The sequence below is a fragment of the Lepisosteus platostomus genome, chromosome 7 (genome assembly GCF_059453375.1).
Source record: "Lepisosteus platostomus isolate fLepPlt1 chromosome 7, fLepPlt1.hap1, whole genome shotgun sequence".
NCBI lineage: Eukaryota > Metazoa > Chordata > Actinopteri > Semionotiformes > Lepisosteidae > Lepisosteus > Lepisosteus platostomus.
Window position 1 is genome coordinate 59,539,732 of NC_142617.1, and position 25,606 is coordinate 59,565,337.

General features: G+C 46.6%; 2 protein-coding genes across 7 annotated transcripts in view; one reads left to right on the top strand and one right to left on the bottom strand.

Moving 5' to 3' along the window:
* The window catches only part of polg (polymerase (DNA directed), gamma), a 19,971-nt gene extending 16,728 nt beyond the window's left edge, over positions 1–3,243 (top strand). For 4 of the 5 annotated variants that reach the window (XM_088641467.1, XM_088641466.1, XM_088641468.1 and 1 more), the window contains exons 21-23: positions 1,575–1,783; positions 2,014–2,174; positions 2,472–3,243. In XM_088641467.1, the coding sequence (XP_088497593.1) occupies positions 1,575–1,783; positions 2,014–2,174; positions 2,472–2,536 (435 nt within the window). In that variant the 3' untranslated portion in view covers positions 2,537–3,243. The other variant, XM_088641469.1, reaches the window with a different exon arrangement.
* On the bottom strand, positions 2,325–25,434 carry fanci (FA complementation group I). Of its 2 annotated transcripts, XM_088641464.1 has the most exons (38): positions 25,313–25,434; positions 24,957–25,062; positions 23,849–23,921; positions 23,637–23,767; positions 23,028–23,181; positions 22,380–22,437; positions 22,127–22,168; positions 21,678–21,801; positions 21,141–21,226; positions 20,681–20,813; positions 19,997–20,089; positions 19,175–19,311; positions 18,538–18,718; positions 18,168–18,255; positions 17,834–17,964; positions 17,180–17,250; positions 16,821–16,935; positions 16,527–16,649; positions 15,667–15,735; positions 15,174–15,275; positions 14,381–14,566; positions 13,695–13,816; positions 13,208–13,369; positions 11,910–12,089; positions 10,765–10,931; positions 10,352–10,431; positions 9,764–9,880; positions 9,001–9,052; positions 8,532–8,659; positions 7,887–7,955; positions 7,681–7,777; positions 6,665–6,846; positions 6,217–6,273; positions 5,582–5,641; positions 4,370–4,438; positions 4,054–4,149; positions 3,455–3,568; positions 2,325–3,182 (listed from the first exon to the last, which is right to left on the bottom strand). In XM_088641464.1, exons 2-38 carry the CDS (start codon positions 25,038–25,040, stop codon positions 3,117–3,119), a joined length of 3,999 nt encoding a protein of 1,332 aa, XP_088497590.1. In that variant the 5' UTR covers positions 25,041–25,062; positions 25,313–25,434; the 3' UTR covers positions 2,325–3,116. The 2 variants fall into 2 exon arrangements, with proteins under 2 accessions (XP_088497590.1, XP_088497591.1); XM_088641465.1 differs by lacking the exon at positions 19,997–20,089.
* Between the last annotated feature and the right edge of the window lie 172 nt (positions 25,435–25,606).

The following is a 25,606-nucleotide window of genomic DNA, read 5'->3' on the forward strand; positions in this document are numbered from 1 at the left end:
GGATACCTTCCTGCCCATAGGACAAGGAGGCTCAAAACCCCAAAGAGAAACATGTGCACCCCAAAACCACCCATCCAGAAATAGAAACAGAATGAATGAGCAGCAGCAGTATGGGAATGTGGACGTTCCTTTCAAAAGAGATGGCAGATATTAACAGCTGTAGGGTGCCAGTCAGACCCTGGGCTGAAGATATGGCATCAGGAGCAGCAGGGGCAGAGAGGGAGGCACCCAGGGCTGGACGCCAAAGAAGTTGGGTGCCGGAGATAGAAGCAAAGAGAGCAGATCCACCCTGAGAAAAGGGAACGTTAAGAGATACAAGCAGGGAGATGAGGTTGAAGGCAAGATCTCAGGAGCTGCAGTAGGGGCAGCCCAGGGGGTCTTTTGATAATTGATGTGTAGCTGTTTGCTGGGAGGGTTTGAAGCAGGTCCAGTATAGCACGAGTGCAACAAACGGTGTGTGTGTGTGTGTGTGTGTGTGTGTGTGTGTGTGTGTGTGTGTGTGTGTGTGTGTGTGTGTGTGCGCATGCGCAAGCATTACATATGCAGTAAACACCTGTAGCAAAAGTTGGCAATGATTATGATTTAAAACAGTTGGGTGAGATTTACTATTTCGTTATCCCTTCCCAACTTCAGGGAAGATCTTGCTTTTGTTACTTTCCACTTGATAGAGTGGGAGCAAGGTTAGTTATATGGCTTAAAGTCATAAGTTTACTTTGTATTATAAACAAAGATCCCAATGTCCCACAGACTCCCGTGTTGCCAACTGGACATTGGCTGCCAATAGAAGACAGCACTGATGAGATTAATTACGGGACGCCTAATGGCTTGCACCTGCGTATACTGCAGTGCTGCCCACTGGGAGCTTCAGCATGCTCTTAGCTCTTAGGTCAGCCAGGGCCAGATTTCTCCACGTTCCAGCTCACAGGCTCATAGGCTCCAGCTCTGTTCCTGGAAAGGCCCAGCCCAGCAGAGTGTATAGGTAACTATTAAATCAGCAGTACGTCAAAGACTTGGAACACTTACATTGTAATCAAGCCATGGTGATTTCCTCGTTTAAAAATAATATGAAACATACGGCTTCATCCCTTGAGGATTAAACTTCCTGTATTGAGCTTATTTCTGGCAGATTTTTTTTTTACTTAAGTGACAAGTATTCAATTTCAAGTATCCCCAGTCTTTAGGAAGTGATTGATTTTGTAGCAGGTGGGTGTGATGCAGGAGATCTACTGGATTAGGGTTCTCTGGGATAAGGCCTGGAAACACCTTCTCAGAAGGAAGGCAGAAGTGCCTTTTAGTGTGTATGCTCTGTGACTTTGTAATTCCGTTTGCATCTGTTTAATGGCCATGGTTACAGGCTAATGACTTTAGCTTTTAAAACAATGTGGTTGTGTTATCATTTTATTACCAATTAGCATTACCATTTTCTTGTTCCTTCTAGTCTGCTTTCTTAGTTTAGTTGTTTTTAAGTTCTTCTGTATTCCTTTAGCATAAAAGAATCAAAAGGGCTTTAGGTTTTGCGAAGTACAGTATACCATCTAGTACAGAGATACGGAGAGACTGTGTTGCGGTTCCAGTTCATCACCAGTCGAGTGAACTGGGTGGTGCAGAGCTCAGCGGTGGACTATCTGCACCTGATGCTGGTGTCGATGAGGTGGCTGCTGGAGGAGTACGACATCGATGGGCGGTTCTGCATCAGCATTCACGACGAGGTGCGCTACCTGGTGCGCAGCGAGGACCGCTACCGCGCTGCACTGGCGTTGCAAATCACCAACCTGCTCACACGGTCAGTACACCGATTCGCATGAGCCTCCTGTTGACTAACTTTTTCAAGCAGGAAAACAGATCGTACTGCTGGTGCATAAGTAGTATGGGGGAAACTGCATGCATGGGAAACCATGGGGTGTTTATTCTCAGTGGGTCTCTGTGCATTTCCCTCGGCCGTGTAATTGCAAAGGAGGCTGGCACGTGCCCACCCGTCTGGCGTCCTGACTGCAGCCTTGCTTTGTCCCCTAGCTGCATGTTCGCCTATAAACTGGGGATGCAGGACTTGCCCCAGTCTGTGGCGTTCTTCAGTGCAGTGGACATTGACAAGTGCCTGCGTAAGGAGGTCACGATGGACTGCACCACCCCCTCCAACCCCACAGGCATGGAGAGTCGATATGGCATCACTCCGGGTAAGGCTGTGCAGTGCGTGTGATAATGAATCAATAATTAAGCAGCGTCTCGAGTGTAATGTCAGTTACTTGTCTATGGCAATTGCAGCAGCTATAGTTTGTAAATAGCTTTAATTAATACTGTGAAACAAAAACACCAGAACAATAAAGGAAAAGTATAAGAATATTTGATTTAGTCTTTATACAGAAATTAAAGCTAACAAGTGTATTCAAACAACACTGAAAAATTAGTAGCTTAAAACTTGACCTCAAATGATCTGTTTGGAAAATAGTTGTATTTTTTCCTCTTCTTTGTAGGTGAGGCCCTGGATATTTACCAAATTATTGAGATGACGAAAGGCTCCCTGACCAAAGGGAAGTGACTAGCGAAATCATGACTGCTCTGGACCTGAACTTGTCCAACTGCAGCCCTTTTTCTGCGTCTAAGATCCTGGGAATGGAAACTGGGCAGGAAATAGCCAAGCCTGCTATGGAAGGACACCAGTGCAGGAGAGCTGCAGTCCTACACAACTGCCCACTAGTGAACAAAGTCCACTAAGATCCTGATGCACACTCATGTGGTATTCAGGCACAGAGGAACTGTGAAGTCCTTGAGTAAAACTGAGGGGATCAAGGGTGAAGAGCTCGGGCCTTGACCAGCTACTCTTCACTGCAGGAGACCAAAATATCTGATGGTCTAATAAACGTTCAAACACAAGCAACAATATAACAGTGAGCCAAGATGATATAGAAGTGTGTGTAGACTTTTCTCTACAGTATTTACATACTACATGTAAGAAAGCTGGGAGTTTATGTAAATAACTTTAACATTTATATAATATAGATGACATGATTGCTGCTGTGCAGGACCCAGCTGCAGTTGTTCTGAAGATACTTCTCGGTTCTGCAGCTGGAAGAGCTCATGGCTGAGCCCCCAGTCCATCACCTAGACTCATTGCATGTTCACTGCTTCCTCCTCTTCTTCTTCTTGGGTTCCTGGTTCTCAGGAGGCTCTTCAGGAGCATCAGCCTGAGAATAAAAGCAGCACTCATGTAAATATTGTTTAATAAATACTATTTATTAAGCATTATGCAGCTGAGCCTTCTTGATCATTACTGAAATGCTAACTTGTCTCAAATTGTTTCAATGGACGGGAGGTACACATTTTTTCTTGACTACCCAAATTCATAGCACCCCACTTCATGCTGGCACAATGGGAGGGGGCTGAATTTAAGACTGCACTCCCCCAGAATGCAGAAAATAGCAAAGGTAGCAAAGTTAGGGATTGCTCCCTCTCTCACCTGCTGGCTGGGGCTCTCCTGCTCCTCCTGCTCCTGCAGCGCTGCGTCCAGCGTGGCCGCGTTGATGCGGAAGTCACGGGAGGTGCTGAGCTTCATGTACTGCATCAGATTGACCTGCGGGGGGCAGCACACAGGCTCACACATGGCTGCTAGTAGTCATTTTGGCAGAAACGGGACAAAGTAGCCAAGTTAATAAAACACAAGACTTCGTCACAGAAAAAAACACGCTGGACAGTTCTGGTCCGGAATTAAGTAGGCCCGGCTTCTCCTTATCTAACTATAATTCATTTTCCTGTGCAGGAAAGGAATAGTCACCAACAAAGGAATCAGAGATCACATATCTATACCCAGATTAGATCTGCCTCTAATACTCCAATACAGCCCAAACTGAACCAGCCTCTGGCCTCAGGTCTGATCAGGCCACTCAGGAGCTCCCTAGACTCCCACTGCAGCTTTATACGTTATCACTTAAGATTAAGAAAACAAGAGATGACACATTACCTATTAATTTACAGTGGTATTCTAGCACCACTCTGCACTACTGAACCTAAACAATCTGAAGCATGAACTTCTGGCAAAACCGAGAAAGCAAACATTACCTTTGATTTCTTGGAGAGAAGAATGAGGAACTTCTCATACTGCTCAATACTGAAGACCAGGTTGGGAATAGCTTTCGTCTCCCGCAGCACTTTGGCCTAAAACACACAGGACCACTGCTTGGTTAATTAGGGTGCTGCAAAACTTAGGAGACGACAACAACAATAAAAATAAACTGTTCCCTTTTGATCTTTACACAATACCCAAAACACAGGCAAAACTAAACTGGAAGGTCGCCGGTCTGAAACATCCTGTGTGAAAGCAGCTAAAAACTGCAGCCTCAGAGGCGCAGCAGAAACCCCCCAGTCTGCACGGTACCGAGACAGCAGTGGCCTCTTCTTTCTTCTTTTTCTTCCTGTCCGCTCCCCCAGCACTCAGCTCCTCACTCTGGCAGACAGAGAAAAAATAATGAAATCGACCTGCAGCTTAATGACCTCGGGAATCGATACAAACACAGTTCTTACTTTTCAGTGCAGTTTACTGAGCATACAGTACATCCTGGACTTGGATGCTCAACATGCATCAAAGGGTAAGAAATTACACAAAATCCACCCATAAATACTAAATACAGGAATGAGTAATCAAGAATGTGAGGCAGACCTTTGCACATGTTGATATCTGCCGAATGGGATCTCTTTGTCAATTATTCTTTTTTCTCCTGTTTAAGTCACAGGAAGGTCCAGGTGCACTTGGTGAGAAACGCATGCCAGTGCTGTGTCACACTGCCACAACAGTGACAAAGACACTGCGGGTATCTCAACTGCACACAGACCCTGCACTTGCTATATTCCAGTGCAGGACTTCAACCTGACAAGTACACCGATTAAAGAGTAAGGGCAGAAGAAGAATTACAGTAGAGTCCCGATTATCCGACCTAAACGGGCCCGATATTTGTCGGATAATCGAAAATGTCAGATAATGCGGAAACTGAGTAGACAAATCACAGATTAACGGAAGTATAAGTATGAAATCTGGTTTATTGATCTACTGAAATACTAAAATTATAGAACTATTGTTAGTTACTATTTAAAAAAATGAGTGATTGGAATCTGTTTCCCAGATGTGCTTCTCTTCCTTGAGGCAGGGTCTCCCCAGCGTCTTAGTAACATGACAGCAGCAGCTGTTGCCTCCTCTTGTTGTTCTACGTAAGCTAGTGAGCCTGCACCCCTTCGCTGTGACTGATCCTTTCAGATCTGTCTAGTCCTGGTGCAGACCCATTAAGGGAAAATACAATAGTAAAATAAAACTCCATCACTGTTTGTACAGTACAAAAATAAATCACGAGCGCAAACGAGCAACCAAAGCTACTGTACGTCAATGGCAGTACGTGACGCACTGAGGGACAAAGCAGCATGGGATCGAGACTGTACTGTAAATTAAAGAGGAGGGAATTCAGTTGATTAGCAAGAAATCTGTTTGTGACAGGTCCAGATGTGCTCTTCAGCGGTGTAGGTTATAGCGCCCTGAAGCCTGCCTGTAGTACAGCAGCCCAGCCCCCCTCTGACAGCTGGGAGAGATTCTGGCTGTTACCTGCACGTAGGTGATGAAAGTGTAGCACTGCGGCGTCAAGTGGGATCCGGACAGCTTCACCTGTACCAAAGGAAAAGGAGCTTTAAGCAACAGACTACAGTCCTAGATTTTTATCAACATACGCAATTTTTATATACAAATCAGAAAATAAAACGTTAAGTTTAGAAGTCAGACTTAGAACAGATCACTACAAAGCTGCAAAAATGCACCACAGATGCAGTCAGTACACACTGTGTGGTATGCCTCATAAAATTCATTATTACAACCCAAATTCAGGTTTAAAGGAAATACAAATACAGATAAACATCATATGGAAAAGAGGCACATTCTGAAGAAGACACGTCCTTTGAAAGGCAGCTCTTTTTGAACATTGGACTTAATGTACCATCACAATTATTGTGCACTTCACCTGAAAAACTACCTCTCTCTATATGTATAACTCTACTGTATATACAGTATATAAGACTCTCTATATATAGGACTTAAGTCATTTCATTCACAAAAGTTTTGTGTTATAATGTGTTATGCAGTAACGTTTATATGACGCTGTGGAGAAGTTAGAAACTGGTCATTATTCATGTGTTTACTACATGAACACAGCATATGCAGAGTCCAGTTTTCATGAAGACGCTCACCAGCTTCTCGAACCTGGTGGGGAGGCAGCCACACTGGGTCGAACACAGCTGTATGTACTGTGCAAAGACAAGAGGAAATCAGCGCTGTTCAAACTCTGCTTTAGAGGAGAATGGAAAGTTTTAAATCACTGCAGTGGATTGAGCATTTTAATTTAATGAAACAATCCGAGTCTAGACAAGACTGAGGTGAATGTTTTTTTCTCTTAAAGAGTTTGGAAAATTATTACAACTTTATCTGGAGAAAGAGAAGTAAAATAAATTTACTGCAGTTAAACACTAAGAAATTGATGTTGTCGGTGCATGTCATAGCTTTTTTAAGCCTTTGCATTAACAAGATACATGGTGCTACACAAGCTGTATTCCTGCTTGCAGGAATTTAAAATGGGCAGTAATTGAAAAGGTGCTGATAAGGAGGCTAGCGGGCGGTTTGCAGGGTGCACTTGCTCACGTATTTGCACAAGGCGGTGAGGATGGTGTAGGTGCTGGCCAGCTCCCTCAGCAGGGTGTCCACGCTGGCCCCAGGCGGCAGGGCAGTCTGGACCAGCTCGTGCAGGGCGGTCAGCAGGGTGCCCAGCTGCAGGGTGATGGCCTTCTCCACCGGGTCCTGCTGCGGCCCCTGGGAGGCCTCGCCTAGCGGGACAGCGAGCAGGTTACAAGCACAGACAGGCCGACTGGTCCCCACGCCTCCCCTGCCTGCCTGCTGCAGGGCCTCATTCATCACTCACACCAACAGTCGGCAAAGAAACTGATGCCCGTGAGAACTCTCAAGAGTATACTCAAGATCACAAAACAAGAGAAGGCTCCTGGATCCATTGCAGCATTTGGCTGCTCTCATGTAAGATTTGTTTTATTTATATTTAATTTTTATTTAACTACATCCTTCCCTTTAAACTATAACTGATGCTCATTACATAACCTCTATTCAACAGGTTGGTTTTTCAAACCTCTATAAAACGCTTTGTTTTACACAACCTGAAGTGTGAACCGATATTTTTTATCACGTCTTCTTTATTTTCCTACAGTAGTTTAGAACAGCAATCAGGTGTGGGGACGGCCAGCGATGTCTGGAGACTAGTGTCGGAGATTGCTCGAAATGCTGCCGAGCGTTCCTGTGCAAGGTAAAGGCACAGGGCATACGTGGTCAAACACAGCAGCGTGCAGTCTGCAGGGAGCTCACATTAGCTGCCCTGTCAATGTCATCTTAGAAGATTACTCAAAGAGTTTTGTTCAATGTTCTTCATAAATAATGTACAGTATAACTAAACCTTAAGTGTTTGTTTTGGGATATCATTCTGCTCCAGACCACTACACTTGGAAAACCTCTTATCCCTCTCTCTGTTACGGTAACTACCTGGTCTGGGTGAGAATGTTGTAGGTCTTCTGCCCTGCCAGCTAGTGCACAGCAGAACACCAGAACCTGGGGCAGCAGCACTGGGTGCTGAGCTTCGGGAGCTGTTTCAGTACCTGTAGGCAGCCTTTCCGAATTGAGCTGACCCTTCTTTTTGGAGATCAGCCAGTCCACTTCATCCAGGATCCTCCCGACCTGGGACAAGACCATGAGCTGGACAGAGAAACCCAGATAGCACAGTTAATTCTATACCACAGATTTAATCCTCTTCACAAACGCATAGCCGCAGAGCCTGCTGGTGACTAAAGGGATTTATACCCACAGTGGCAGTAGGCGCTGCGGTCTTGGCATTGATGATGGCAAAGTGAGATTGCTTCTCCACTTCAATGTCCTGAATGAAGGAGGAAAGGACAAAAACCATCATCACAGATGTTCAATCATTTCTTTAGAAGAACTCACGGGGGATTTATTATTAGATCCACCAGTTTACTTCTGTTTTCTTTACCTGCTGTTAAAGCTGAAATAGGCACTGCATGACAACAATCACTGCTTACATAAGCAGGCAATTGAAGATGCCAAAACGTATTTACATACTCTTCCTGTTGTATTATTTCCATTAAATAAAATAATCGCAGCAGACATCTGCAAGCAAGTCACCAGTTTTGATTTCTTTCAGACACATACTAGCTAGAGATATTTTGCATTATACTTGAGAAGCGTAGCAAAGAATCAAAGAGAAGCACTTTAACAGAACAAAAAATAAAACTGCTAGTGTGCTGGCACAAAGAATTTGCCTTCTTTTCTGTGCGTCACTGTAGTCGATGGGCAACAAGACGGGGCACATTACAAGTCAGGTACACTATTAACCACTGTGCTATCCAGTGTGATGGCAGAGATCTAGTGGTTTTCGTAGTAACACATGAAAAACCGCCAGCCCCATTTCTTAGTGACCAGAGGAGGAGGCCACCTGGTCGATGTCCCCGAGGTGGCTGTGGATGTCCTGACACAGCCCCTTCAGCAGGCTCACTGGGCTCTTGTGGAGAACATACAGACTGAACAGCATGGACAGCAGTCCTTTACACAGCTGGATGTCCTCTGGGGAAAGAAAGCACAGCAAAGACGGCAATGTGAGCTCCAGCAGCCTGTTTCTGTTCTATTCTTCAGGTTGTTCCTGTGTGGGCAAAGCTGCTTGGTTAAACAACGTTAATTCTTTTTAAAAAAAAACATTTTAAGGTTATTAACTGTTCAACTACACAAATGAAGGGCCGGGTGACGGCGATGTTCTTGCTGCTCAGGCAGGTTCAGGCTCTGCTTGAGGAGATGGACGGTGTGGAAAAGCACATTCCGCCATCTCACCTGCTATGAAAGGGTAACATATATGATAGAACCAACAGGCAACTTCATTCAGGAAAAATGTTACTGTACAAATAACCTACCTAAGCTGCTCTCCTTGCATATTTTAACTGTCCAGGAAACCACCTCAATAAACTGGACAGGAAAGAAAAACAAAAATGAGATTAGAGACACATTTCCCATATAAGCAGCGCTGTGTTTTTTGTGTATTTTGATATTTTGACAAGGATTCAGTGTGAATATTGAATTTACTAACAAAACACGTTGAGTCTTGTATTTTCCAATAAACACCATAAATAGGCACTTGTTTCCAAAAACGTGAAGGAAACGTGGGAGAGCGAATCTGGGAAATCCAGGACTCCCCCTTCGAGTTTACTGGCATACAGTGAAGTTCAACTAGAGGACCCCCATAGAAAGGAAAGCGGTTCTCCCTTCCGGGAAACAAGGAAGCTTTTCCAGAGAATTACAACCCTGACCTGGGAAGAGAGATCCTGCGACATCGGTAGTCAAGGCGCAAGTATTTATAAACAGATTAGGATCTGGGGCATAAGGAACTACACATTCTCTAAACAAATTCTCCTTACCAATTTCAACAAACCAGACAGCTAAATCATTCTCTAGAACTGAAAATACCTGCTCTTTCTACTCAATCACATTCGCGAAGGAGCTGATTTAACAAAAAAAAAAAAGAACTGTACACGCAGAATGAGCGTTTTGTAAAAACAACAGAAAGAAGACAGCAGGTAATGCCAGCCCGGCACCGCGGCGGCTGTGGGAGAGGTGTGAAAATGTCGGAATGTGACGAGGGGAGTCGGGCGTGTCCGGCCGGCCGACCCTGTGCTGCACCTGTGGGGAGGATGGCTCCAGCTGCCTGGACAGCACCGACAGGATGTTCACGAGGAGCTGGGCCTCCCTGCTGTTGAAATCGTCCTCGCCGCCGCTCAGCTGGGTCACGAGGGACCTCTGAAGAGCAGCAAACACAGGAGGGCATCAGTCTCCTCACACTCCTTTTCACAACCCAGGTCAGCTGCTGTAAGTGGCTTCATTCCCTTTCTTAATCTACTCTTTGATTGTATAATGCCATTGCAAGATCAATCTGTCAGAGCTGCTGCCCAGGTATGGTCTTGAGTGAAAGCATGCAAAAAACCTTAAGAGGTTTGGTTGTGACGATGAACTGACTCTGAACAGAATGATGACAATGCTGCAGGACTTGAATTGATTTAATGTGATGAAAACAAAACAAAAAAAGACTTCATAGAAAAGGTTTCTGTGTATGATACCATTTTACCTCTGTTTTAAATAACTTGCATAAAACATATTAATGCATATGTCAATCTTCCACTACTTTCAAATCTAGAAGTTAGATCATAGACATGCGAACAGAAGCAATGGAGTATAAATTTGCTCTGAATTTGCTCAGCCGCGGCTGCGTACCTGAAACTGGCGGATGTAGAAGGCTGTTTTCTCTGTCACACTGGCGTTCTCCGTCTTACTGTCCACCTCCTCTGAGACATCTACAATTCAAGAAACGCACGTGACACAGCAAACTTTCTCTCCTTTGCATAGGCATTAACTGCAAGATCCGCTCTAGCAGACTGCAGAGGAACACAACACACACCACATGTCCTAGAGACACCCTGGAGGTGCAGGGGGAAGCAGTTAAATTCAATCCACAGAGAACAGGAGGTCAGACTCATACTCAGATGCACTCCAGAAATAAGTAAGATAAAACCTTATGAAAGTTTTGATGTACAAGAAAAGAGAGAACTAAGAGACAGGCAAGAACACTTTCTGTGAGGGGAAACGACAAGACACTGAATACACCAGTTCCTCCTACGGGCTCTCACCTGCTGCACACAGGAACTGCGAGACTCTGCTGTGGTAGTGGTGCTGGACTGTGTTGAAGATCTTCAGCAGCCCTTCCAGACACAGCATGGAAATCGTCTTTCCCTTCTCTTTCTTCCCAGAGTCCTCCACTGCAGATGGGATAGACGTGTACCTCCACAGCAGGACCCTGGGCCAAGAGAGCAGAGTCAGGGGCTGCTGTCAACCCAGCGGAAAGCTCACTTCTCATCTCAACACAACATGAGGACTGGGGAAAACAAGGTTAGCAAGCATTCCTGTAGCTACTTAAAAAATGTGTTATTTTCATTATTAACACACTGCCAAGGATTTTCCAGGGGTGGATCAAGGAAGCTGCCATGTGTCTGATGTCACTTACAACTACTGTGGAGACACTCCTCTACACACCTCATCAGACAGAAAGCAGCCTCACGGACACGACTCAGCCCTGAAGCACGCTTACACCTCGAAAAGGGGTGTGAAGAATATTTGATACTGAAGATTAGGGTGTAAAGCATGACAAGAAAAGAGGTCAGCTTTGGAAGTGAAAATCTGCAGTGATAACGGTGCGTTTCCAAGGCTGGGGAGATGCCCGGTCTATTCTGCCTGTACAAGCACGGGCACTGTGCTCCAGGGACAGGGCCCATTAGCTGCAACGGAACAGATGTGGGAACCAACGATACAGGAAACTGGCCCAGCAACACCCCACATGACAGCAGGAGAGACAACAACGTGCACCAGCCATGAAAGCAGTCATCAGAAACAGGGCATCAATAAAGGTTATTTTTTCATTTACTCTATCATCTTCTTGAACAATGGGTCTAAACTACAACTCTGGACTCCTGGGTGTTCAAAGGCACGGCCCGAGGAATCCCCAGAAAACAACACACCGCCCGTTGACCAACAAATCACATTGCCCCTTTAAATATTAGGTTTTGCTGTCATATACAGTACGTCTGAATGGTGTTAACTGTGGATTCGTTACCCTGTGCCAGGACTCCTTGAAGTGCTACTTGTAACTAATAGATATTTATTTGCTTGGATCACTAAACTGGGTTTGAAGATGATGGGACTTGAAAGCACTCCGATTGTCTGCCCATGACGATGAACTTAAGAGCCATTCTCAGAAATGGCCCACAAGCAGGCTGACCTGGTGATGTCGCAGAGATAGCGGAAGATCCTGTCTGCGTTCTGCCCCTCAGGCCCGTCCATCTGTCCGGTCTCTTCCAGCTGCTGGATCTTCTGGAGGGCCACACTGACAGAATAGCGCAGGAACTCCGTGCTGGATCGCAGCACAGCCAGGCTCTCCTCGCGGCTCTGCGTGCTGTCCCTGCCCACGATAAACACAGCAGCGGTCACTCTCTTCTCCAGAGACCACACAACACAGCAGGACACGGGCTGAAGAGCTGGTCTAACCTCCAAAAACCCAAGAACTCACCAAAAGGCATTCTGTATTATCCCCAATATGCAGTAGTTTGTAAATTTATGCAGAACACAATATCACAACACAGGCCTAACGTTGCTTCAACAGAAAGATGTGGTATGAGAGGGCCCGTTCTGAGACAGATGAACCTCTCTCAATTGGTCACCATGAATCTGATGCCTCAACACCTTGAACACCCCCAAGGGAAAAGCCCAGTAACAATATTCGAATAAGACACAGCCAGGCCACTGTCCTGGTGCACTGTAAGGTCATCAACCGAACCCTCTAACACTCCTGCAAATTTACTAGTTAGTTCTAGGTATTGTGGTGAGAATGAAATGTAAACCACAGAAAATAAAAAAGTATATTTGTTTTTATGAAGGACCATAGTAAAGTTAATCATCTAAGTCAAATCTGTTCCAATTTCTGTACATTTTTATACCTCAAGCATTTTTATACCTCATGGTGTCCAAACTAGAGGCCATCATGGACAACGTCTCCCATCCCCTCTATGACATGCTTGCGAGAATGAAGAGCACGTTCAGCTACAGGCTGATCGAGCCACAGTGTGACAGGGAGCCTTCTGCCATAAGACTGTACAAATCATCCACTGTGTGTCTGGGCAGGGGCAACATTGACCTGTTTTTGAACTAAACATAAAACTCTCTGCTTACATCCATTTTTGTTCCTGTTTACAAATGTTTTTTGTGCAATATATTTATTTACACCTTTATGTCTACTGTACTTTCGGATCTGTTTTTGTATATTTTGTACTGTGAGCAACTCTGTATAATCCATTTTTTACTTTTTACTAGTGTATGTATTGTATTGTTGTATTATTGTATCATTTTGTTACACTGTGCTGTGTTGACTATGCTAAGCTGCTGTTGCACTACAATTTCCCTCACAGGATCAATCTAACCTGAGTTACCATACACCGTTAAGCTGCAGTCGCCTGACCAGGACCAGCACAGAAGCACAGACGGTCCCGATGAACCCCTGGCCAAGAGCCCGGGAGTGCTCACCTGAAGAGAGCAGTCAGGAGCGTTGACACAAAGCCGATCGACAGCAGGCTGCGCGCGGTTTTGCTGGAAGGAGACTTGCCCTTCCCGGATTTCTCCCTCAGGATCTCCGACAGCTTGTGGTAGCGGTTAAAGAGCTCAAGAACGTCCTCGAAGCGGCTCTTACTGCACAGGACACCAGAAAGAGCCGTCACCCACAGCTGCTCTGTCTGCCCCCTCGCTCTTTCAGCCCCTTCAGAAGCAAACCCTTCAACTTCAACCTCTATAACTACTAAAACGCTGCCACCTTAGAAATATGAAAGAAGGTGGGTGATGACTAATTACAGCTTAAAATCCCAGTGGGCACCTATAAAATGAGTCCAAAGCAAGAATGATCCAGCGTTACAAACACTAACAGTCCTCGCGATTCTTCACACATGCTGTATGCATCAGACAGAATCCGTGGAAAAGATACAGCACTTCATTTACAGAATCTTTTTAATCACATCACCTGTAGTTGGCCGACATGAAGTTATACTCCATGAGAACCTCATAGGCTCCCATCACCAGAACAGCATAGATGTTATTCTTCACACCCACACTTGAGGAAAGGGAAAAATCTGCGGACTTATCCTAAAAGACAAGCGAACACACGCTGAGCAATTCTACTACACAGAGAAACCAGCATATGAAAAAAAAAAACGATCAGGTGATTTTATTTTTGGTAAACCTAGAAATCTGTTACAGCCAAACACAGTCTTGTCAATGGTTTCAGAGATCAGCAGTCACAACAGCTCACTCAGATCGACACAGCTTCCAGCTCCATCTTTGCAGAATCAAAAGACTAGTTAAACAAGCACACACTTGACCAGACCCTACAAGACGAATGGGAAATGAACCCCACAAAGCACCTGCAAAGCATGGTTTGCAGATGTATCACTTGTACTGTTTCCAGAGTTGGCTGCACACACAACTAGCCTGTGACCTGCGCAGCTGACACTCTGTTGATCAACACTGACAAATGTTAAGCAGCATAACACTGTAAATTTAGCTTTGCCATGACAGGTCAATAACATGTCAGTGCATCTGCTGTAAAAATCCTCATTTTCCTAATATGCTTATTTATAAATGTATCGCAGGTATGACTGAGGTTTCATTTGATGCTTAATATTTTGAACATTTAAGGAGCATGCTGACCAGTTCGAAATCTTCCAGCTCGCTCTTGATCATGAGACGGGTGATGGACTCCAGAACTGCCTCCAGATCCTCCTTCAATCCCCCTTCTTCCTCATCTTCATCCTCCTCCTCCACGGCGGGCTGCCTGTGGTGCTGGAGGTCCTGGTACCACTGGAGGCAGTGCACAGTGCAGCTGAGCAGGTGGGCCTGAGGTTGGGGGGAAGAGATCGAGAGCATTCCCATCACTCCTGAGCAGACTGCATCAACAGCGGCATCGTTATTATTCCAATATTCAAACAGCACTTATATCTCCTTCAGGAGTTTGAAAATTGTTTTGCATTTTATTTTGTTCATTTTAAGATATAACACAAGAATATGGTCAGCAGAGGGGGGGAAAGTCCTTGTCTGGCTTCACTTTGGCCTCGACTACAAAACACCAAATGGATGGCTATAATTACTTAAATTTCACAGAATTTAGTTATCCATGTTTTTGATTTCAAATAGGATGCCATTTAAAAAAAAACATGCTGTAAACAGTGATTCTTTATGTTATTCACTACTGTAAAAGCAACAATTTATTGTGTAACAATTTGGTATTGAGACAGATGGACTGAAGGTCTGTATCTCATCCAGCTTTGTGTTGCAGGAGAAGCAGGCAGGTCCGCTCTGTGCAGATTCTGTGCACAGCCTGAGGCACATGAGCCTAAATGTACAGAGGCCTCCTCCACTGCACTATGGGAAGAGGGCAGCAGTGTCAGCTGTTCACAGACGTGCAGAAGTACGCGGCACTCAGGGGAAAGTGAGTGTCCTGTACCAGCGGCTCCTGCAGGAAGATCTGGTCTCCCTGGGCAGTGATGCATCCTTCCAGCTTCAGTGGGGGCAGCAGATCCTGTTCAGGCTCGTAATACCGCTTCAGCTGCTCAGACACGAAGTGCAGGAGTCACACAAACACGCAGACGGCTCAGCTAAAAGCACAGACCTAACTGCTGGTACAGGCATCTTGGATTCAGTTCTGTTCCACTGTCACAGATGTGACTAGCTGTGGACCAGCTCTGAGAATCAGAGATAATGCCCTATACACTGGAATTCACCATCATACAGCCAGGTTCAGGTGTACAGTTTTAATGCAGCTGTACAAGCTCATGGAGAGTTAAACAAACTCGCTTCATTTTATTTCACAAAGAAAAACGACCAACATTTACTGATGAGTTGCTCTGTGTTCAAAGATAAAGCCAGCAGTGTTAACGACAACAAAGAGCAGCACGATGAAAGGACAAGCCCTCTGGGATGCTGCTCGTGTCACTAACCTGTGAGAGAAGAGTCTGCAAGACAGAGCTGGCCAGCTGAGAGTTCCTACGCAACACACCGTGGAACCCCTGACATCAAGACAGGAAAATAAAAACAAACAAGGTGAGAGGACAACTTTACTCCATGAGCAAGCAGCGTCTCCTGAAGCAGCACGCCACAGAGCAGAGACATTAAAGCCTAAACCCAATCTAAATCTATAAAACAAAGCAAGTGAAAGAGTGTCAGCATTCACTAACAGTGAATCTTGTCTATACAAGTCAGAATTGCTCCTCTCCCCACACCTCTTATCTTTTCTATTTCTTTGATAGGTACTGTTGCATGTTTTGATATCTATTAAGACAGCAGTACACCTCCCATTCAAAGGCAATAAGCAGTCTTCACTAAATCAGAATTTAGCAAAACATTTTTTTTAGGGTACAGGGCACTATCATAATTAGCCCTAATCACATAAACACATCTCCACTCTGCTGAAAAGAACATTATTCGAATATCTCATTTAAAAAAATTTAAAGTCTAGTTAACGGCAGAACTGAAACAAGTTAAATAGAATCGACATCTTCACCAGTAAACTGCGCTTAAGGGACTGATCAAGAAAAACACACAGAAGCTCATATGTTCATTAAAAAAAAAGGTTTTTTCTTGTTTATTAATCAGCAAATTTCCAGTGCTTTGAACTGGGAAACTGAATCATCCAAAGACCAGTTTAAAGCTATGGAATGTCCCTAAAAGAAGGAGCAGGAGGTGTTTCAGATGCAGCCTGTCCTGGTGAATACTGGCAGGAGCACACGCCCTTGCCAGAGCTGCCCTTCAGAGCTTTCCTCTGACTGGCCTCCCGTCGTCGGGCACCGGGAGCGCCCACCTCGTAGAGCAGGAGCCGCACGTCGGCCTGGTGGCTCAGGCAGCGCCGCAGGCTGCCCAGGATCTCCAGGCAGAAGGCCTCGTTGGCGGCCGCGTTGTACCGCGAATGAACATCCACCTGGACCTGCACAGAGGGACGGAAACACGTTACCTCAAACCTTGTGGAGACAACACCTGGCAGGCTGGCGTGCTGTATATATAAGTCACGCTCTGCACGGGACTGTGGCGATGCCCAGTTCGAGCACTGGAAACCTCAAGCCACGAGTGGCTAACAGCCCGCTGCTCGGTGTGTCACCTGGCTGGCTGATATCGTCTGACTGGCCTGGCTGGACGCCAGGCTGCCCAGCACCTTGAAGTTCTTCAGCAACAGGAGGAAACCAGCCACAGCAGACTTGCGAGCTTCCAGCTGGCTGCAGAGAGACAGAGAGCAACAATTCACATCTCGTAATGGGCTCCCGCACAGCTTTGTCTGCTTCCTTTGGTCCTGAAAGGCCTGAAAAGGGTTAGGTGTGTAGGGATACAGAGCACAGGTATGGAAACAAATCAAGTCAGAGTTAAAAAAAACTTTTTTTTTAATTATTCAATTTCAGGTTGCTAAAGAGATAAAATACAGAGAAGTGAATGTAAATAGAAGTGTTGTTCAAAAGGAAATACCTGGAAAACATAGCCTTCCGGAGCACTAAAATGAGCGAATCTCTCATGGTCATGCTGACCTTCAGTAAGGGCTGAGGGGAAACAGCAATATTGAACATCTCACTCTGGATACAGATCACACATCTTCAACTAAAGGATTTACACACAGAAAAAAGAAATCACCGGTTTTTACGTTCCAAAAGAAACACACGCTTCTTTATTAAGTGTAGTAATACTGCCTGTGACTATCCTAAGGCTGTCAAGCTGAAACTATTATGAACTTGCTCCTCCTGGACTTGAAGCTCTATCTGTATTGAAATGAATAAATGATGTTTTGCAAGTGGTTGGTTTTTCTGAACAAAATATATCCAGAAAAACCAACCACTTGAATTTTCTGGATATATTTCATTTGCATGCCTGCTTCACAGCAGTGACACTCTTGCTGGCTTACACTATTTAGCAGAAGAAAAAGCATTACTGTAAATAGTTAATAATGCTTGTAACTAATTTATTTGGCTGATGCTTTTACATTTGAACCCGTTTAAACAGCTGAACATTTTACTGGAACAAAATTGGGGTGAAGCACTTTTCTCAAGACTACAACTGCAGTTGTTCATCAGCGTTGTCTGCTTTATCCCGAGGGCACACTGCACAAGAGACAAGCACACGCTGTACCTGCACGGCTCTGAGCAGCCCCTGCACTGTGCTGAGAGGCAGGAAGGACAGGTGATCAAAGGTTTCCATAACTTTGGAGGAAGACTCGAGGAGAATCATAGGTGCAGAGACCACGATGTCCGAAAACAAATCTGCAATACAAAAAGCATTTCTCTTGAGAAACTTGTAAAAGGCACGTAAGGAAGTTTAAGAGACAAAAATGTGATTGTTTAAACAGAAAAACAAAAATCCTATGAAATGATTTGTGCTTTCTGCAGAGTAATGCAGTTGGAGCTTCACAATGTTCAGTTAATGTGGTGACCGTACCATATTGGCATCAAGCGGTGTTCTGTACCTATAAAATGAGCAACAGATGAGGCTGTCTTTGTGATCACCCTGTTCAGGACCTGCTCCAGAATCTCACTTCTGATGGGCTCATGCATCTGAAAGCAAATCGCAAAACACAGCATTCTTCCTCCTCTTTTGATACCCTTCAATTATTTTTTGATACTCAGGTGTTGCTATTGACCAAGTCACCTTTAGAAAAAAAATTAATGAATCTTCCTTGGCATCAGTTATCATACCTTTTGTGTGTAAAACCTCAATAAAGCTAATTTTAAAACATAACTGATTAGAACTGATGATTTAATGAAATGAACTGTGCTGTAATTCATCTTCACAGGCAGGGTGGGTTGCTGGAAAGTGGCAGCTCACTCTCCAGTTACCTTGAAGCTCTCCAGGAGGATCTGCCCCCCCAGCTGGCTGGCCTGCTGAGGGGGGGTCTTGGGGAGGGCATGCTGCCACTCGGCCAACTTCCCCCCTGGCCCAGGCTTGAGGCCGAATGAGTCCATCAGAATGAAGCCCAGCTGCACCAGCCCCTGTGTGACATGGTCCCAGCCGAACACACTGCAACAGCAAGAGGCACCAGCTCAGCTCATCGTGTGCCTTTTGTGGGCCATGAGATCAAAACTGTCACATCCCGAAGGTTAAAAACAAACCCATTCTCTCACAGAGTGCATCTTTCACAAAGTCCTGAGTTTAACCCCCAGAACACAGCACCACACAGACTGTTGGGGTAAAACAGCAAGGACTGGAGTTACTGACCTCTAGTGGCACATGAACTGAATGTTAACCATTCCCCTTGAAAAGACCCTAAAACAGAGCTGATCCAATAAAACTGAAATCTGAAACTAGAAGCAATCTGAAAAACACCCTAATCAATGAACAGCATTAAAATCATCAACATGTGCCTCTAGTGTAATGCAGTGTAGAAGATTAAAGGTGAAACCTCACTGAATTTCAATGTCTAAACTAGAAAACAAACGAATCAGCGTCTACCATGTGAACGCTGCGCCCTCTGACCTGTTCCTGACAGTATCCAGGAGCATCTGGGAGACGCAGCAGCGCGGGGGCAGCAGGTCCTGTGCAAACCGGGAGCCCTGCTGCACCTGAGAGTCCCGGAAGCTCTTCACTATGGCAGCCTTGAGCAGCTCGAAGGCCTGTGTCACACAGGGAGCCCATGAGAGACTGAGCTGCAGCTGGGTGCTCCAGCGCACGACGAGCAGGAGTGAGGTTTAGGGAGGGACAGGTACAGTAGCACACCCCCCCACGAGTGACATTCAAAGGTATACTGTGGCACGTAAAGGAACGAGAAGATGTTAATTCTACACTGACGGGCAAGATAAAAACCTCTTCATCAGAACATGTACATCTATATACGCGTGCCCTTGAAACATCACACAAGAGTTCGGAAATAAGTTCCTTACCTAACGAACAGCACCGCGTTACAGATTACAGAGCAACTTCAATGCTTCAGCCAGTGCCAGACGAATGACTGGAAGCAAACCTGCTGCACTTGGCAGTAGAGGTGCCAGGCAGGGGAATTGGCGGTAAACTCCCCTACACGGGTGTTGCCAGTGCCTGACGAGCTTATTAACACATAACTGAATTACGGTGCTTTTAATTTTTACACAAGATGAGATTTTCTTTGTTATAAGCATGTAAGCTTGTCCTGTTTCCATAATTTCTAAGACTGAATACTCATGTATTCATGTTAGAGCACGTTAATCCTTCACCAATAAAGCCAACAGTCAATTCACATTACTGGAGAATGGAATCTAGAAGAGACTAAGTCTACAGGACAAGAGTGAAGTTTCCCTGGGCTGGAGAAGAGGCAGTCCTGACCTGTTCCTCGTAACGCTGGATCCTGGCCACAGACAGCAGCAGGGCAACGCTGAACGGACACAGCGCCTGTCCCACCTCCCCCTGCTGGCCCGCCTGCCAGGGACATCACAGAGATTCAGGTCATACTAGTCTGCAAAACCCACCCACAGGTTTCTGACCCAAAATAAGATTCCAGCCATAACAAGAATGTGACTCCAAAACACATGGATTGTCTAGCGAACCAACACACACTCGGCCCCAGAATGGTAAAAGTAGTTCTCTGCAGTAGCAGCAGCATCTGGGCGTGTGTAAATGGACAAAGTCAAGCAGGCAGGTACTCCAGTGCTAGCGTGGTGCCTGTTCTGTTATCAAGTCTCGCTTTACCCAGACTCTATCAGCCCTTCACATTGCAACACAGCAGAGCTGCAGATTATTTCCTTTAACACCAACTGAGGTCCAAAAACAATCACTTAAGAACCGATCCGACATTACAACCAGGCAAATAGTTCATCACTAACCTCTCACTTGATTTATCCTGTAGTTTTGGCATATCGGCTGTGGAAAAACCGCAGAGTTTACCAGACTCCTTTTTAAATTTACCCATCAGCTCCCATGGAACCCAGATAACCGCCCCAGCCTCCCAACTGCGGGGCCTGCTGGTGGTCAAACGCTGATCGTGATCGCACCACCTGGAGTGAAACACACCTTGAGGCCTTTGAGGAGCTCCCTGCCCAAGTCGTGGTCCAGCCGGACAGCAAAGACCACGTGCAGGATGACCGTCCCCTCCACGTGCCGCAGCTGGTCCTGGGGCACAGGTGCCACATCCACGCCCACACTTCTGCAGGACACAGCAGGGGAGCCCCGGTCACGACACGAACACACCCGCTCGGCTCTCAGCCCCACCCCGGACCCGCAGCACAAATCCTGGCACTTTGGCCTAGGATCCAATTCCGTGATAATTGTTGTGCCATCCTGGAGCAAATATGGCAAACCTACTAGCATGACACAGATACATCTTCTGAATCAATACAGGAAGGCATAACATCTTTTATCTTTAAAACAGACCAAAGCAAATTCCTTTCTATCCAACCATACTAATTATCAGGCTTTTAAACCATTCCAAGATTCCAGTTTTAACAAAATGCATTTTTTTTAAAATACTCACTCGCTGTCCTTCTGTCCCTCTTTCTGCTGCCGATCCTGTTCATTAAAGTAATTAATGACTCCTTCTAGAACAAGCTTCTTACAGCCCTAATAGGAAAGACAGACAAGAAGACATTTGTCACCAGCTACACACTTACAATTTAAAAGGGCTGGGATGGGAATCCAGGGGCCTGACAAAATCAACAGCCAAACAGCAGACACCAGCAGTACCTGGTAGCTTGGCCAGGGACACATGAACTGGAGGTGTTGATGCTTGTGCTTGTGTCTATAAAGCTTGTGCTTATAAAGACCACAGGACGAAGAGGCTGTTAGAAACGTGATTCACTCCTGTATGTTTTTGGGCTCACATGCAAAGTGTGAGGGTTCTGCAGTTGTGGCTCAACAGCGGGAATAAGCCTGAAGTCCCCACAGGGTAACAAATCGAAGAAGTCCCCCGTTTCCCTTGCTGCAGCGGCACTCGAATGCAGATGCAGTTTGCTTCATGTCTGTAAGCATGTGTGCACGCGCCCACCCTGACCCCTAACCCCTGACCCCTGACCTTGGCAGTGAGCAGCAGGAGCTGGTAAACCGAAGGAGGGATCTCCTGCAGATCCAACTTGGAAAACATCCTCAGGACCTTCTCCACCACAAACTGCAGCTCCTCCACTGACAATGGCACATCCCTGAGGACACACACAGCAGACTGAGGAGAGAACCACATCGCCATCACAGAGGCTGAGAGACAGCCAACAGAACGACAGTAATAAATGATTTGCTTGCAACACGGTGCTTTTCAACCCAAAGGATCCCAAAGCACGTCGCCTACAGGAGGCGACTGACTGACGTGCAGCCCAGCTGGGTGACAGGCAGCAGCCCGGCTCCACAGCAGGCCGGGGGGACACGCACGGAGGAGCAGCCTCAAGAAGTTCACTCACTCATGCTGCATGAAACAGCACAGGAACACAATGAGACAAGTGAAGTGAGGAACTGTAAGTCTGTAACATGTACCTGAACATCGAAGTAAGGTGGATCACACTCTGAGGATCCCACCTGTTAGTAAAGAAATAATCAGATGTAAGGTAGCATACTAACATATGAGGCAATATATTGAAAAATAACATGCTACAAGCAGTAACCTGAACTCTGAAACTGGGCAATTATAATTAAGATTCATGCCTGCAGTTTTATATGCTGACATTTGGAAAATGCCACAACGCTCACCAGGGCTGAAGCTAGACGGATGTTGAGAAAATACACTAACCTGCTGGAACAAAGACTGTTTATCAGCTGTTTCTTGTACTCTTCTCCACTTAGCTCACCTAGGAATGGGGGCAAAATACCATTACAGGACAAGCCAGTTCAATCGCACATTCCTGCAACAGAGTGCACAGCGCACTCCTAAACCTCAGGACTGGAAATGGAAGATCTAAAACCACTGCGGCTCTTGATCACTTGAACAAGTGAGATATGAAAATAAAAGGAAATATGATAACTATACCATTAGTTTTGAACTGAGTGAACTATGAGAGGAATACTGTATACTTCTACATCAAGTACATCAATTATTAAAAGTAGTTCAGGTGGGTAGCTGTGTCAGCATGCGTAGGCTGCAAAGGAACAAGTAATAGGTTTATTCCATGCTGAAAAGAGAAGAAAGAAAACACAACGTTACAGCCGTGGAGCCTTCTTCAGGTGTATGGGACACCAGCAGTAAAGCTGGTCAGTATGAAGTCACTCTCACGGACTCTGGCACACAATGCCTAACAAAACTGATGCCAGGTAAAAACACAAAGGAGAAGCATAAGTAATACTTTTCCTGAGAGGAGGGTGACAAAGGCAAAAAACAAGATTTTTAAGATCTCTTGGAGAACAGAGGACATGCACCAGAAGTCACACTGCAGATTCCTACCCTTGCCGTACGTGAGAGTCTCCGTGGCTGCCAGTGCTGTGAGAATAGTGGGGAGCAGCTCCAGGGACTTCCCATTGCTGATGCCACCGCTCTTGATGGCTTCCACATAGAGGGTGGCCAGCTCAGCCAGGCAGGGCCCAGGCAGCTGGTGGGTCTGGGAGACAGAGAGAGAGCACTCAGCAGAGCCAGAGTCTGGGTCTGATCCACTGGAGACAGAGAGAGAGCACTCAGCAGAGCCAGAGTCTGGGTCTGATCCACTGGAGACAGAGAGAGAGCACTCAGCAGAGCCAGAGTCTGGGTCTGATCCACTTCAGACAGAGAGAGAGTAATGAAGCAACACCCAAAATAATTACTGAAAAATACCAACAGGTGCTCTGAGCGCTGGCAATAGGAGGAAATTCTTTACTCCAGGTGCCATGGGTGTCTGGTTTAATCTACCGGTCATACTGTACTGTCATACAGGAGGACTGCTGCACTGTGCTGCTTCTGCATGGCAATCCTGCTTGCTTGAGGGACAGTGAGCAGGCTCCTGAGCCCCAGGCCAGCTGGCAGCTCTCCTCCACAGGGTGGGCACTGGGAGAGCTGCAGAAGGTGGGGAGCATCCTGTACCTCCAGCATGAGGAGCCCGACGATGTCAGACACCACCTCCAGCTGCAGGTCTCCGGACTCGCACAGCTGGATGCAGTGCTTGTACACCAGCAGCCTGTGACTCACGCCCTCGCTGTCCGTGGTGGGGGAGCCTGGGACAGGAAAAGCCGCATCACGCCTGCTGCTGCGGTACTGCTGCACATCGACAGGCAGCCGCATATCTTCAGCCTCACCTCTGAAAATGGCTCTGATCAGCTGCCCCACGTCCCTCCCCTTCACCGCGCTGCACGTGATCAGCTCGGCCAGCTACAACAGGGAAGAGCCAGCGATTAGCACAGGCCCATCTCAACAGCATTTCTTCTACTAATGGGACATGTAGCATCAGGTTAGTCCTATTGAGCCTTTCTTTATACTGCTAAAAGAGTGGCTCCAGTGTGCAGGATGTACGGTACGTGTTTTATACAAGCATGACTGGGACTGTCCTGGAAAAGATCCTGTCCCTCAGGCACATGCGGAAATGAGCTTTTTTTACATCACTGAAATACGAGCTCCGCCTCCAGATCTTGCCGATGTAATGTTCTTATGATGTTGTATCAGTATTTAAAGAAAGTGCACACAAAACCTTAAAGTAAATGAGTCTACTGCCTAATATATGTAACGAATGCCCCCCTGCGTGTATAAGAGGGAGTTCTCCTTTAGCTCAGCTGGCAAGTTCCCTGCTGCGTGACACCGGCGACCCGGGTTCAAGCCCAGGCAGTGAGGGATGAACTGGTAGGGCAGGAGCAGCAAGGGTGGAAACCCCCAGAACAATTACATATAGATTTCATGACCTCGTGCTAAACATCTCTTCACTGAGGTGTAACCAACAGCAGACTGTATTCATAGTGAATATAGTTTACAGTTGCAAACGGGACCTATCAAAGGCATTTCTTTTTCTAAACCGGCTGAAAGCTTACACATATGGACACCAAAGGCGCTGCATTTCCTTACAAAACAGTTTCTGAAACAGCAGGACACCGCAGACATTTCTCAAACAGCTCAAGGATGACAAAGTTGTCTTCTTTTCAAGAACTGTCGTGTCTTTGCCCCCAGACAAGCAGGTTCACGGCTAGCAGCTGCAGTCAGGGATTTTGAACCCGCCCGTACAGCTTGTGCAGCAGACCGCTGGGAGACCCCGGTAAGGGCAGCCCGGCGGCTCCCTGCCAGCGGCCGATCAGCCAGCTGTCTGATAGGAGCGGGCTGGGATGAGCCCATCGGTCGTGTGCGACAGGAGCAGTGCGGGGTAAACCAGGTCAGGGCTGCCCAGCACACCCCCGAGGAACAACGCCGCACCGGCCTCACCTCGCCCTCGCCCGCCGCTCGGAGACACCGCCGCAGCTCCTGCACGGAGTCGGCCCGGGACAGCGACACGATCCTCTCCTCCATGGCGGACCCGGGCTCAGACAGCCTGCAGTCAAGAGAGACGCGCCGATTCACAGACAGCACCCCCACTGTCGGTCCGGCTCGGCCCGGCAGTGTCCTTTCAGGTCCTTCAGATCAAACGGTTTTGGGAGTCGCTCGCCAGGCGAGGCAGTGCGAGGTGACACACTTCAGAGCTGCGCTGTAAATAACCCTGAGCTCACGCGTGTGCAGGGTACCGGGGACGGTGAGCAGGTAGCAGGTCTCGGGTGCGCTCGGAGGGGAAACCCTTCTCTTACCGTGTTTCCAGCCTGACTCTCCGCTCGCCGGTCTGACAGCCAGGCGCCGCAAACTCCCGCCGTCCTGCAATCCAAACACAGCGTGCGCGCCCCCTGCGCCGCGACGCAGCCGGGGCTGAGCGGGCGTGCGCGCACACGCGCAGTCGAGCCCTGAGGCTCGAGGGCGCGCCCGTTCTGTAGTGTCAAGCATGCTCGTGATCGGCACTAGATATCTTGCGTCTCTTGTTCAGTTTCGACTGCACATTGATCAAACTGAAATGCATCAAGAAATACATACTACATGTAAGAGCTTGA